Source organism: Crocodylus porosus, unplaced genomic scaffold (genome assembly GCF_001723895.1).
Source record: "Crocodylus porosus isolate Cpor-Errol unplaced genomic scaffold, CroPor_comp1, whole genome shotgun sequence".
Classification (NCBI taxonomy): domain Eukaryota; kingdom Metazoa; phylum Chordata; order Crocodylia; family Crocodylidae; genus Crocodylus; species Crocodylus porosus.
The window spans coordinates 6,664,027-6,677,671 of record NW_017728923.1 but is presented as its reverse complement, the minus strand read 5'-3'; the positions used below and the strand labels follow the sequence as shown (position 1 = coordinate 6,677,671).

The window sequence follows — 13,645 nt, the reverse complement described above, 5'->3', positions numbered from 1 at the left end:
TCCAACCTCTGGGCACAGATTTCCAGGCACTATGCCAGCTGTGCCCTCCACAGTTCACTTATCACTGGGACTTTAAGCACAGTGCTGTACATATTATTTTAAAAAAAACATGCTAAAGGTAAGGCTGGCAGCCTGCTGTGCCCACTGTTGTCCTCAGTGCCCACTCAGGATGCCCAGTCTGTACTGGAGCAAGGCTGCTACCAGACTCCTGGGGGTCCCGTAGCTCAGTGGGCTTGGAACTGACCAGAGACATTTTTAATGCTCCCATCCTGCCCGCTTCCCCACCACCCACCAAAGCAGGACTCCTATGGAGGAGCTACCCAGAGAGAAACAGTCTTGATCCCAGTAGGAATCCTGCTCCCTGTTTAGGTCTGGGATCTAGCTTCCTAAAGAGTCCCCTGGGGTGAAGTGTGGGAGATGAGTGCTGTGTCTGTTATGTATTCTTCAGCTACCAGCTGCTTGGCATGTTTGCTGGCCAGTTTGTTCAATGTCTTCATCAAAGACCTGGAAGATGACATAGAGTACACCCTCAGCAAGTCTGCAGATGACACCAAGCTGGGGGGAGTACTAGATAGGCTGGAGGGTAGGGCTAGGATTCAGTAACCTAGACAAATTGGAGGATTGAGCCAAAAGGAATTTCAAGAGGTTCAACAAGGACAAGTGCTAACTCCTGCACTTAAGATGGAATAATCCCATGCACCAGTATGGGCTGGGGGCTAACTGGCTGGGCAGCAGCTCTGCAGAAAAGGACCTGGGCTCACAGTGGACAATAAGCTGAATATGAGTTAGCAGTGTGCCCTTGTTACCAAGAAGGCTAATGGGATATTGGGCTGCATTGGTAGGTGTGTTGCCAGTTAGTCAGGGAAAGTTATTATTCTCCTCTGTTCAGCACTGGTGAGGCCACATCTGGAGTACTGTGTTCAATTTTGGGCCCCCCACTACAGAAAGGATGTGGATACATTGGAGAGGGTCCAGTGGAGGGCTACAAAAATGGTGAGGGGGCTGGGGGACATGACTTATGAGGAAAGCTTGAGGGAACTGATCTTATTTAGTCTAGAGAAGAGGAGACTGAGAGGGGACTTATTAACAGCCTTCAACTACCTGAAGGGGGGCTTGAAAGAGGATGGATCTAGACTATTTTTACTGGTGGCTAATGACAGAACAAGGAACAATAGTCTCATGTTGCAGCGAGGGAAGTTTAGGTTAAATATTAGGAAAAATTTTCTCACTAGGAGGGTAATAAAACACTGGAACAGGTTACCCAGAGAGATGATGGAAGCTCCATCCTTAGAGATTTTCAAGGCCCAGCTAAGCAAAGCTTTGGCTGAGACGATCCAGTTCAGGATGGTCCTAATTTGAGCAAGCAGTTGGACTAGATGACCTCCAGAAATCCTTTCCAACCCTAACTTCTTATGATTCTAGGCCAGCAAGTGCACAGGTAATATGGCTGCTCATGTGCAGAGAGGAAGACATCCCCACATCTGGGTGTGAAGGTATCTGAATTGACTGTGCCTAACTGACCAGACATGTCTCTTGCCTTTGTAAACCAGGTTGAACTCTTATTTTCCAGATAGCATCACTTACAACCACAGCTTCTCTTCTTGTTACTTACTCTGCGGGGGAGGTGGCTTTTTTTTTAATTAACTTGTCAGCAGAGATCCTCAGTTGGGGTGCAGTGGCGACATGTGGAGGGTGCACAGGGCTGCACATGCACCCCCTGAGAGTACTGGTGCACCCCCTGTCAGGCAGCATTCCCGGGCAGAGAAAGCAGGTGAGAGCACTGGTGCCCCCCCTGAGAGTACCAGCCAGGGAGTGGGGACTCTCCCAGAAGTATCAGTTGAGTGCCTGGAAATGTCAGCGGCATGCCACTGCCACTTGTGGGTTGGTGGGATTGGCTGGGGGGGGATACCCCCCTACCCTCCAGTTGGTGTGATCAGACACACAGGACCACCCCCACAGTTGATGACTGGCCACTGGCGGGGGGGCAAGTGTCCCACATGACTCAGGAGGCACCAGATGCCCATGCTGGAGTCGATCAGCTTTGCCCCACTGAAGTCAACGGAGCCAGCACAACAGGATGATCTGGCCAGGTGTGTATCAGGATTTTCCTAGGCCTTGGGACACGTGTTTCCAGTGTAGGTTGTGTGCAGAACCCTCAGTGATTGTGACCAGTTACCAGTGACTGTGGCGCTAAACTTACTGCATAAATAGGGCTCTTGAAATGCTGTACAATAGGGGCTGGGCTAAGCAATCCCTATCTGACTCCTCCTGACTACTACCACACATGCTTTTGCCCTTTTGCTAGCAGTTTCTCTTCCCCTGGTCATGCCCCCACTCACCAATTTGTCCAGGATGGTCTGGATGAGCTGGCTGTGCTGATTCAGTAGTGCAAGCTGCTCACCTATTTCACCCATGCTGTCCTGTTGAACAAATGACATTGGAGTGAATTGCTGGCATGCAGAGTGCTTGAGCTGCTGGTGGCTTCCATCTAGCCCACTCTCTAGCCTATGCTGGGAAGCATCACTCCAAACTGCACAATTTAAAGTGCTTGTCTCCGTGGCCTTGGACTCAACTCAGTCCTTGCACATAGCATGCACTGCAGCACTGTGGGGTGTAAACAGATTGCCTAGGGACTGAGAGGAACCAGAATCTCCAGCCTCCTACATGAGGGAGATGAGGGAGAGGTTCAGTTGCCCTGATGTTGGGGGAAAGAATCCTTTGAGGCCCAGCAGGAGCCCTTGGAAGCCCATGAAGACCTGTCTTGTCCTTGCTGTGACATCACTCCCACCCATCTACGCTCTATTTTTCTCTGCTTGAGGAAGCTGAGTGCCATGTGGGACCATATGGAGACCTGCTGGGTCACCCAGGAAGTGCACAATGGGGGTGGAGAATAAGCTGTCCTTCTGTGATGCCTTCACCAGGACAGCTTTCCCCTGGCACAGGCAGGCTACACACTTTGTGGAACTTGTCCTTCAAGAGTCTCAGCTCATTCTGGAAGGCGTCAACAGTGGTTTTCAGCGAGTAGATGTTGGTGAGCAGGTCTTGCAGAGTATTCATAGCCTGAGGAGGTGAACAGGGCAAAAGAACATGAGCTGGAACCAGGTCACAATGCATTAGGTGTAACAAGGCATCTGGGTGTAATGAGGTGTAACTAGGCATTAGGTGCATAGGGGAGCTGTGACTTCACTCCCGGTACAACTGTGTGGCTGTGGCAGCAGCAGTTTTTTCCACTGCTCTAAGTCAGAGGCGGGGGTGGCTTCCCTGGTTGCCCCGCCCTAGGTGCTCTATTGCCCCAGTGAACAGGGAGACTGGAGAGAAATCAAGAGAAGTCCACCTGGCAGGAAGCCAAGCCTGACATTTTGTCAGGAATGCTTATTGGGCAGACTAGCCTGGGCCCAGTGCTGTCAGGGACTCTGAGCAGGCTGCCCAGCCTGGGCCACATACTGCAGCAGCCACACTTGCAGTAAGCGCCAGCTAATGAACTCTGCCCCTGTTCAGGAGCAGCCAGCATCCTGATCGGCTGCTGTGTGCACCACCTATCCATGTGGCACCGGTCCAGGTCTCCAGGCCAGTCAGCAGTTCTGCTGTGCCAAGTGTGTAGAGACTGCATGTGACCCATGGAGCATGGTTCCCATGACTCCTAGTATGTCCAGCAAGTTGCAGTTGAAAGGCTTTGCAGAACTCTGGAAGGACACATGCACACTAAGGAACAGACACGACACATTTACTCTTGAGTCAGAGGTGTAAGTGCCCATACTGTGCCCTAGCCAGTGGCAGTGCACAGTGAAGGAGCGTGGCTAGAAGTTTGCTTATGCAAAGGATGTAGGGAAAATTTCACCTCGTTTTTTGCTGCTGATACATGTGTCAGGCAGACAGCTGAACACCAATTTTTGGCAGCAAGAAAAGAAGGTGACATCTCCCTTGCAGCTGTGAGCCTCTGACCACTGCTCCTAACCCTATGTGCTACCACTGCTGCTCTGCTTTCCTCACTTCTGGAGCTGGAGCCAGAGCCACTGCAGGAAAGATGTAGGGTGTGAGGTAGGAGGATCAGGACAGGACACTGGCTAAGGGAGTATTTCTGTAACAGAGCTACACAATGATCAAACCACCATGGACCTGACCCCTACATATCACAAGAGAAAGGACACCTCCTGGACTCCATCTGAGGATCACAACCCCTGGACCTGTATATAAACAGTTTCCACCTCCATGCCCACTTTGAGATTGCCAAAAAATAACAGCACTTTACTACCTGAGTCCTACAAAATGGGGAGCCACACTTGGACTGAAAAACAATGCTGCTATAATCATACAAAATGCTGATAAGGAGGGGGAGGGGTGCCACTGTTGTCATGGGCAAAACAGCATATATACAGGAAGCCAAGAAGCAAATTTCATAGATTTTAGACATTAGGAGCTGGAAGGGACCTTGTGAGATCATCGAGTCCAGCCCCACTGCCAGAAGCAGAAAGTCTGCAGGGATCAAATTGTCCCAGCGAGGTAAGCATTCAAACGCCTTTTGAATGAGTCCAGAGTGCTTGTACCACATCTGGGGAGAGTCTGTTCCAGACTTTGAACACTCAGACTGTAAATAAGTTTGTCCTTATACCAAGTCTAAATTGGCCTTCTAGAAGTTTGTGCCCATTAGACCTAGTTATCCCTTGGGGAGCCCTGGTGAACAGCTTATCTCCTAGATCCTGATGCACTTCCTTTATATACTTATAGGCATGAATGCCACATACTCCCGGAAGCTGTGGGGGAATGGTGAGTTCCTGCAGCCAGCAGTGGCAGTGTCAGCGGCAGGAGCATGGCGGCGGCAGTGTCAACGGCAGGAGCGTGGCAGTGGGGAGTGGGGAGCTCCTGCAGGCAGCTGCAGTGGTGTTAACAGTGGGGGTGGGGTGAGCGCCGTTGGTGGCTCATGTTCCTCTTGTGGTCAGTCAAGACCCCCAAGTCCTTTTGGCTGTGGTGCTAGTGAGCACAGCACTGCCGAGCCTATAAGTAAGATGCTGTTTTTTTCTCCCAAGATGGAGTACCCTGCATTTCTCTACTCTGAGTGTCATCAGGTTTTGCTCCACCCACTTTGCAAGCGTGTCCAAGTTGGCCTGTATTCCCAGCCTGTCCTCCAGTGTGACCACCTTCCTCCATAGTTTAGTGTCATCCGTGAACTTTGCTAGTCCGCATCTGATGCCCGAATCCAGATCATTAATGAAGATATTGAAGAGTACCAGCCCGAGCACTGAGCCCTGGGGGACTCCACTGGTAACCCTGTGCCACATTGATTTGTTCCTATCAACTAGTACTCTTTGGGTCTGACCCCAAAGCCAGTTCCCCAGCTATTGGACCATGAGGTGGTCGAGGCCACAGTTCCCCAGCTTGGTCATGAGGACATCATGGGAGGCCAAGTCAAAGGCTTTCTTTAAATCCAGATAAATGACATCAACTTTGTCTCCCTTTCCAACAAGGGGTTTTAGAAATGCCTGACCAAGGACCCTATGGCACAATACCAGGAGGAATTAATCAGCCTCTTAAGGACATTACTTCTGGAAACACAGGAGAGGATTTCTGATTCTGCCTCCCTGGAATCCAGGCTAGACAACTTTTGCTTACAACCCCAAATCCACAAACCTGGCAACCCAGAATGCATATTGTTGCTGGCTTTGGCACCATCATAGAGGGAGTTTCTAGTTATGTGGATGCTATCCTATTCTCATATGCCATGGGAACTGTCAGCTATTTGAAGGACATCACAGATTTGCTAAAGAAACTGGGCTACCATGGATGTCACATATCTATACATTAGCATCCCCTATGAGGATGGATCACAATCCATAAGGAACATTATCCCGGATGAGGACACTGCTTCTGTTTCCATCACACTCTCCTCTCACAGTTATTTCAGATTTGATGATTCCCTACACCTACAAATGAACAGTACTGGCCGTTCATACATATGCCCCAACCCACTCCCAGTGTGCCAATATATTTATGACAGACCTTGAAATCTGATTTCTCCATGGCTACCCTGTCATCCTTCTGGTTCATTTGTGGTACATAAACGACATCTTCACTGCACTGATGCATGAGAAGAAATATCTAGAGAAATTTCACCAAGACTTTAAAAATTTCCACCCCTCCATCAAATTGACTCTGAAATATTCCACCCTGAAAATTCATTTCTGGGATACTATCATGAAACTTTGCAATGGTCACATCACCACCACATTGTTTTGGAAACCAACTGACCACCACAGCTACCTCTGCACCATTATCTTTCATCCTAAGCATACCACAAGATCCATCATCTACAGCCAAATTCTCTGTTACAACCTTATCTGCTCTGATCCCACCAACTGGGATGCACACTTTAGGATCTGAAATAGGGATTCCTATACTTACAATACAATCTCAAAACCACAGCCATTCAAATCTACAGAGCCAGACTCAAACCCCACTCTGACTTGCTACAATATTAATCTTATGACAAAGACAGCAAAAGTTCTCCTGTTTACACCTACAGCTCCCAGCTTTAACACCTTAGACACATAAATGACCTCCAACCACTCCTGGAAAATAATGCCTTGGGAGACAAGCTTGTTCTGGTTTACAGACAACCCCCACTGCCAAGTTTCCAGCCCTATAGGGAATCCCACAGACTGGATGATTTCCCATAGGCTGAGGTTGAACACCCCTGAAGTAGGCTGTTACCCATGAAAGTGTATGCGTTTCTGAACAGGTGCCACCTTGCCCTGCCTTCTGCTTGGCTTCAGACATCCGTGGCCAACTACCTTTCTTTGCTCATAAAATCAGGTCACAGAATATTAATCATATAATCACAGAATATTAGAGTTAAAAGGGCCCTCAAGAGGTCATGTAGTCCAGGGTTGGGGGAGGGGGGGCAGCAGACTGCTGGTCAGGAATGAGGGGCACCCCCAGCTCACTGCTTCCTCCTCCGCCGCTGCCCGAACTGAGGCAGGGCCCTGCCCTGGGGTGCCATGATGCTCCCCTTCCCTCCAGTGCCCTGGATGGTTGCCCTCACTGCCCACTCCTAAGACTAGCTCTGCCTGCAGGTCATGTTGGCAGGGCTGACAGTGGCAGAGCAGGGAGGGTGCTAGTCTGTCTGGCAGAGCTGGAGGGCCTGTGGTTTGGGAGTGAGGGGCACCTGCATATCAGGACTGCTCAGCGTCACAAAGCAGCAGGGGGCACAACCACAGCTAGACTTGTGATCTGGTGAGCGAAGGGAGCAGGGGGAGCTTTGATTTTCCATGATAAAAAAACCAAAATCAAACACCAAAATATACAGGTATTTAGAATTTATTTTATTATAATGATTGAGGCACTTGTAGGCTTCCAAATTGCTTTAAAATTGTAAATATATGAATAAAACATTGTGTTCAGCTGATACCTTTCATTTTAATCATGGAAAATGTGGATTTTGGGGGTTTCAATTAGAGAATTCTAGAGTTTTAAACGGAGAAAACCAGGATCCCTGGTCATCACATTCTACAAACTACAGAAGAAGCCCTCCTAGTTTCTCTGAACCATGGGTGCATATTCAGGTTGTTTGCCAATGTGCTTCTGTGGCTTCACTGCTCTTGGTACCCATGATAGCAAAACTGCAGCTGGCACAGCTGGAACAAAATAGGCCATGTGTTGAAACATACCCATGGTCAGGTCAAGTCTGGGAGAAGCCTGAGTTAGCTTTTGCCAGTTGACACTAGGCTGAGCCCACCACTCGTCATGCTAACCAATACTGTCTCATTGGGTCCTTGGACTCCTCCATCTGTTATCTATTGTCTTACTTTTGGATTATAATGTCTTTGGGGTAGGGACTGTTATGTTGTTCTGAATTTGTGCGGTGCCCAGCACAGTGGTGCCTAGGACCTTGATGAGGTTATAGAATGACAAATAGGGGCAAACACAATATACCCTGCTCACACCAGGCTTGGAGTCTTATGTTACTAGGAAATGTTAATACAGTTAAATGGTGATGAACTTTAGAACAGTGACCAGTTTGTTCTAGGCAGGGCAAAGGAACCTCACTAGAGCTGCTGACAAAGTTCAGGCAGTTGTGCAGGGGTCACCATGTAAAGAGGGTTAGGGACCCCAGACCTACAGCAAGCAGGGTCAAGGGGTTCAGTGAAAGAGGCAGGGCCAAGGATGCTGAGCAGGTTGAAGGTGCCATAGAGGCCGAGGAAGCCGAGAGACTGGAAATTAATACAGGACCAGAGGGTCTAATGAAGGAGTGAGAGCTGTGAGGCATGGATGAGGCTTATGGGGGTGGTTGGAGGCTATGATTAATGTCCCTTAGGTAATTTCCTGTCCTATGGCCTAGATAGAGTCAGTAGGGCCACAAGACTTGTCTGAAGGGCAGTGTAAGAGCTAATGGGATGCATAATTGTTGTGATATTAGACTGTAGGTCCAGAGGGAGATGAACAGGACCAAGCATCCAATATTCAGGACCACTCCAGAACTCAGAGGCAGCCTCCTACATTATATACATCAAGGCATGTCAGGAAATAGAGCAAGGGCGTACACTGAGAAGCTGGAGTGGGAACTGGATTAGCATGGCCACTAGGGCAGCATGGCCGTCAGGGCTGGTCCTGCTATTTTCATACAGTGACAGTCATGGTACATTTTATTACCTAAGTCCAGGCTTCAACTCCAGGCTCCTTGTTAGTCCCTCAAAGTTAAGAGTTTCTGTTGATACTTTGGATGTTGGCTGCACTGGAGGCTAAGGCAGCCACACCAGCACATATTAGGGGCGATATTATGACATTAGAGATCAAGTGGCCCACCCTGCCACACCATGCTGGCACCCCTGCGCTGTGCAGGATCCCTGCATCTCCCTTAAAACCTCCAATTGTGGGTTTCTTCTGTCCTATGGGCTGTCCTTCTCCTTCCCTCACAGGGGCAGAGGTAGGAAGCAGAAGCTGGAGGAGGGAGCAAAGCCTGCACTGGGACCACAAGAGCTGCAGGGTAGCCCCTACAGACCCACAGGTTGCCAGTTGTACAGCCTTGCTATATCAAACTGACCCTGCAAGAGGTTTAATAAAAGTGAATGTAAAGGCCTTGGAACTGGGTTTTTAATCAGCTGTGGCTTGACAGTCATTTCTGAATAGCTATCAGTAAAACTATCTATCAGTTATATCTGTTGTGCAATGAAACTCAACCCACTGCTAATCCAGCACTGGCTCAGTCTAGAATAGGGGTGTCAAACATGCCTAAAATAGGGGTGTTAGACTATGGCTGGATGCAGCCTGAAGTTCTGTTCCATCTGGCCCACTGAGCTATTGAAAGTTGGGGCAGGGGCAGGGGGATGGGACCTGCCATAGAGTTGGGGCCCCCTGGGCTGTGATGGACATGGCCATTGGCAGCAGGGGGATGAATGAAGGCTGTGCTGATATAGCTGTTTGCCCTGTGGCTGCCTTTGGTTCTGTTACCACTGCCAGGTCCCCAGTGCCACTGCCAGACCTGCTGCAGTCACCGTTGGATCCACTGCCATTGCAGCTGCTGGTCCTGCAGACCGGCCCAGGAGAAGACTCCAAGTCCGAATGCAGCCCATGGCCCACGAGGGTTTGACACCCCTAATCTAGAATAATGACATTAAAAGACAAGATGACTAATTTCTCACATTACATTTTGCCTCTGATCATTCTCCTTGCCAGTTCATGGTTTCTCACTTCATGTCCAACCGTAAATGTTGCGTGGTGGTGCTGTTTGTTGATAAACAGCAACAGTGCTTCAGCTCAGAGGTGGCTGCATTTCAGCTGAGAGGGACACACATTCTCTGTTTCCTTTTTTGCCTTATGGACTGCTACGATTATTAGTCAGGTTTATAATGTCTGTGAAGCAGAAGATGGGCCTTCAGATGAGAGTGGCTAAGGACATCCTGAGTGCTGTTAGTTATCCCTGGGAGCACATTTATTGCTATGATTTGTGGCTGCTGGTGGTACCTGTTGATGGTACTGCTGCTCTTACCATAGAAAAGCCAAGCTCAAAGGAAATTAAATCCAGGGGCAATGTGTAGGGGGTGCACACAGGTGCATGTGCACCCTCTGATCACAGTGGTACACCCCCTACAAAAAGACACCAATGCTGTCGGTGGCACCTGCGGGCAGTTGCCGCTTGCCACCCCACTGCCACCAGTGCTGGTGGAGTCTGCAGGTGGTCTGAGATGACCATTGGCCATTGCCAGTGCTGCTGGAGGCATCTATGTTTGGTTGCTCACCCCTGTTTGGCACTTGGCACCCCCACCCTGCCACCAACAGCACTGGTGGTGTCTGCAGGAGATACCGCTTACCGCCGCCATGCTCCTGCTGCCGCCACCACGCTCCTGCCGCTGTCGTGCCCCCAAGCCGCCAGGGGGCACACGTCATTCATGTCTAAAAAAGCCATAAATCCTTGCAATTGGGTCAGGTGACACTATTTCAGCCCATATCATCCACTGCCCGTCCTGCACCTTGTGTAATCCTTTATATCCATGTGGAGTGAAGGTAAGCGGCCACAAGAGCGGGTCTGATGTGGCCACTTTTTCCATTCAGTTTCTCTCCTGGCACAGGACCACAGAACATCAGGCCTTGTGGCTGTTGGCCCTATATAGTGACTCATCGGGAGGATCTGGAATCCTAGTGATGACTGGTATTATTGCAGTGTGCTGCAGAGCGCCCAGGAGAGGAATTACAAGAGGCATTCTGCCAGGTCTGCGAAGGACTTGACCCTGTTCATGACTGAAATGGGGCTTAATTGGAAGCAGAACAGGGCCTCCACTGAGTTATTGTCCATTAAGAATGGGCATGGCAAGAGCCTAGGCCAGGTCATCAATAACTGATCCCCAATGCTGGGGATCCCATCATCTTGCTCTAAGTCAATAAATTGTTTCAGGAAGACTTACCTTCCCATAGGATTGCTCTTTAATGGAGTTTGATCCTGCCTACATGAACTGGACCAAATGATGCTATCTTCTGCTTACCTGAACTGGCCCTGGCCAGTTTTCTAGAGAGTTCCCCCTAGTCCTAAGCCTAATTCTTACCTCCCACCTGTGCTCTCAGGGCCCTTTGGAAGCCAGCCCCCATGTGGGCAGCATGATCTCCACCAGCAGAGGGGTTTGGCCCTGACACACCAGATGGAAAGGAAGCGGGAGTTTTCCTACAGCAGGGTTTCTCACCTTTGTCATTCCTTCTTCATTCATTTCCATCTTCTTCTTCAGCTGCATCATTTGCCACATGTCCTCAGCTGGCTTGTTGAAGGATTGGCTCCTGGTCAGCAGTTCTGCTGTGGAAGGGGTATCATTCAAGTGAATCAGCTGGCTTTCAATCCTCCCCAGCCTCTGCTGCATCTGGTGGAAGAGTGAGCTGGATTTCCCCTCCATATCAGCCTGCTGCATGGGCCCCTTTTTCAATGTTAAGCCAGAGGAAGGTTTGAGGAAATCCTTCTCCTCCTCCAAGATCTCCTTCCTGATGTCCTGGAGCTGGAGGTGGTCCAGAATGCTGTGCAGCAGAATGTGCAGGGCATTGAAGTTGACATTGCCCACCTCAGGTGTGCCAATCGCAATGTTCACCAGCTCCGAAAATGTAAGGGAGAAGCTCATCTTTCTTTTCGTCTCTGGCCTTGAGAGACCAGTAGCTGTGAGCACTGAGGTGGCCTCAACACAATGAAGTTAGTTCCAAGGTCTAGTTGTCTTAGGGATCTATAATAACACACTCTGATAGGCTTAAAATTAGGAAGTCACAGGCATGAGCATGTGATTGGCTCACCATGGCATCAGTCTGCTTGGGGTTCTGCTTGGAAAGTTTCTGCTGGTTGCTAGGATACCAAGGAACTGGCCAAGATCTGAAAAAAGACAGCTTAAGGACTGTGCAAAGAATGAGTGAGTCACTCAGCTATTTGGACTTGTATCAGGGCCAGCGCAGGAGTACAGCAGAATCCAACAGAGGAACAGGGGCATTTTCCCTTGGAAGCAGAAGAGCCCAGCAGCGGAGAGCCAGCCGCAACACTGACTGGTTACCTGGTGATCGCTGTGGATGTTCCACGAACTCCCTGTCGTGCCCAGGACTGCTCGGCTCGTGGGCATGGAATGAAACCACTGGCAAAGGCAAATCCCTCCTGTGCATGGGGACTCCGTGGAACACCCTGTGATATACTTCATAGAAGCAGCATCCCTCCCAGGGGCATGACTGCCAGAACTACCCCTGGTAGTGGCAGCTAGCACTGTTGTTCTGCCTTCATCTGTCCTGTGAAGATAACTTCAGGTACCTGGCAGCCAAAAACATCTGTATACTCAGAGTCTGCCTGGCATCCTGAGCACATTTACAGACACTGGGATCTTCTGCTGGGTTTTTACCACTGTTCAGATTCTGGCAATCTGAGACAGCTGCCAGCCAGTTCAGCCAGTGAAGCTGCAGCAGACTGACTGAGAGCAACCACTCCTCTCCACCTGCCATCATCTGGCCCTACATCACACACAGCAGGGTGGTCCCCTGAACCAGAAAGGAGGAGACTGCTTGCATTACCATTATGGGTCAATGAATCCTACTCTATGTGGATAAAAGTGATGAATGCTTCAGGATGACAAGCACAAAGGAACTCCTCTGGACCAGCTCCTGCAGTCAGCTGCCTCTGTGTACTTCCTCAAGTAACTCTAGTGACTTCACTGGAGTTACCACATATAGGACGTGTCCACACATTGCAGTACAGTGACGTTGCTTAGTACTTCCTTTAGGAGCATACCACTATGGTGATGTAGCTGCTGATCATGTGTAGTACACCCACATGATTGCTATGTTGTCATCGCACCCTGTATGGGAATGTAGCATGTTGCTATGTTGCTGTAGGGCAACATGTAGACACATCCATAGAGTAACTCCTTTTGAGTCAAAAGGTACTCACATTTATGCAGATGTAACTAAAAGCAGAATCGGGTCCACTGTCATGACCTAAACCACAGCACTTGCTTGCTTGTATTTTGAGCTCTGTGTGGCCCCTACTCCAAAATATAAACCTACCTGTACTCTGTTTGCCTTTACAAAGCAGCTTTAGATCTGAGTTAACTGGCCTGCTGAACTGTAGTTCTGGTGATTCTGCCACAGGAGAACCATGAAAAAGATATTGGCAAGTCCCAATACATGAGGTGCCATGTACCCAGGTATTTCTAAACCTATTTGAATATGAAGAAATTAAGTGACCCATCGGGTTTGTTGTTTGTTTGGGTTTTGGGTTTTTGGGGGTTTTTTGTTGTTGTTGTTTTTTGGGGGGTTTCTTGCGGGGGGAGGCGTTGGTTTCTGCACAAACAGTAACATTCCAGGTAATTCCCTTGTGCTGGCTCTAGATGACACTGGATGACACCTGTGCCCTGGAAAATGAGTGATTCCATTATTTTAGGACACTCCCTGGCAGATTTAGGTTTGTTAGAGATAGTATTTGTTTAGCCTACAGAGTCTTGACCACAGTAGGCTGGGTTAGTTGTTCAGCCCAGAAGACAAACTAGCACTTGTGCTTTTGTTGGTTAATTGCTTCTACTCTGTCAATTCATTTATCTTACCCACTGGTTCTGCTTTGTCTTTAGACTGTTACTTCTTTGGGGAATTAACTCTCATTTGCCACCTGTATGTAAAGCCCTTGGCACAAGTGTGCTTTGACCTGCCTGCC

General features: G+C 49.2%; 1 protein-coding gene across 1 annotated transcript in view; it reads right to left on the bottom strand.

The window, feature by feature from the left end:
* CUNH16orf96 (chromosome unknown C16orf96 homolog) overlaps window positions 1-12,696 on the bottom strand; it is a 33,253-nt gene extending 20,557 nt beyond the window's left edge. The window contains exons 1-3 of the mRNA XM_019540028.1: window positions 11,166-12,696; window positions 2,956-3,060; window positions 2,340-2,420 (exon numbers count right to left, since the gene is read on the bottom strand). Of these exons, the coding sequence (XP_019395573.1) occupies window positions 2,340-2,420; window positions 2,956-3,060; window positions 11,166-11,588 (609 nt within the window). The 5' untranslated portion in view covers window positions 11,589-12,696. The remainder of the gene's footprint in view (window positions 1-2,339; window positions 2,421-2,955; window positions 3,061-11,165) is intronic.
* Window positions 12,697-13,645: the final 949 nt, after the last annotated feature.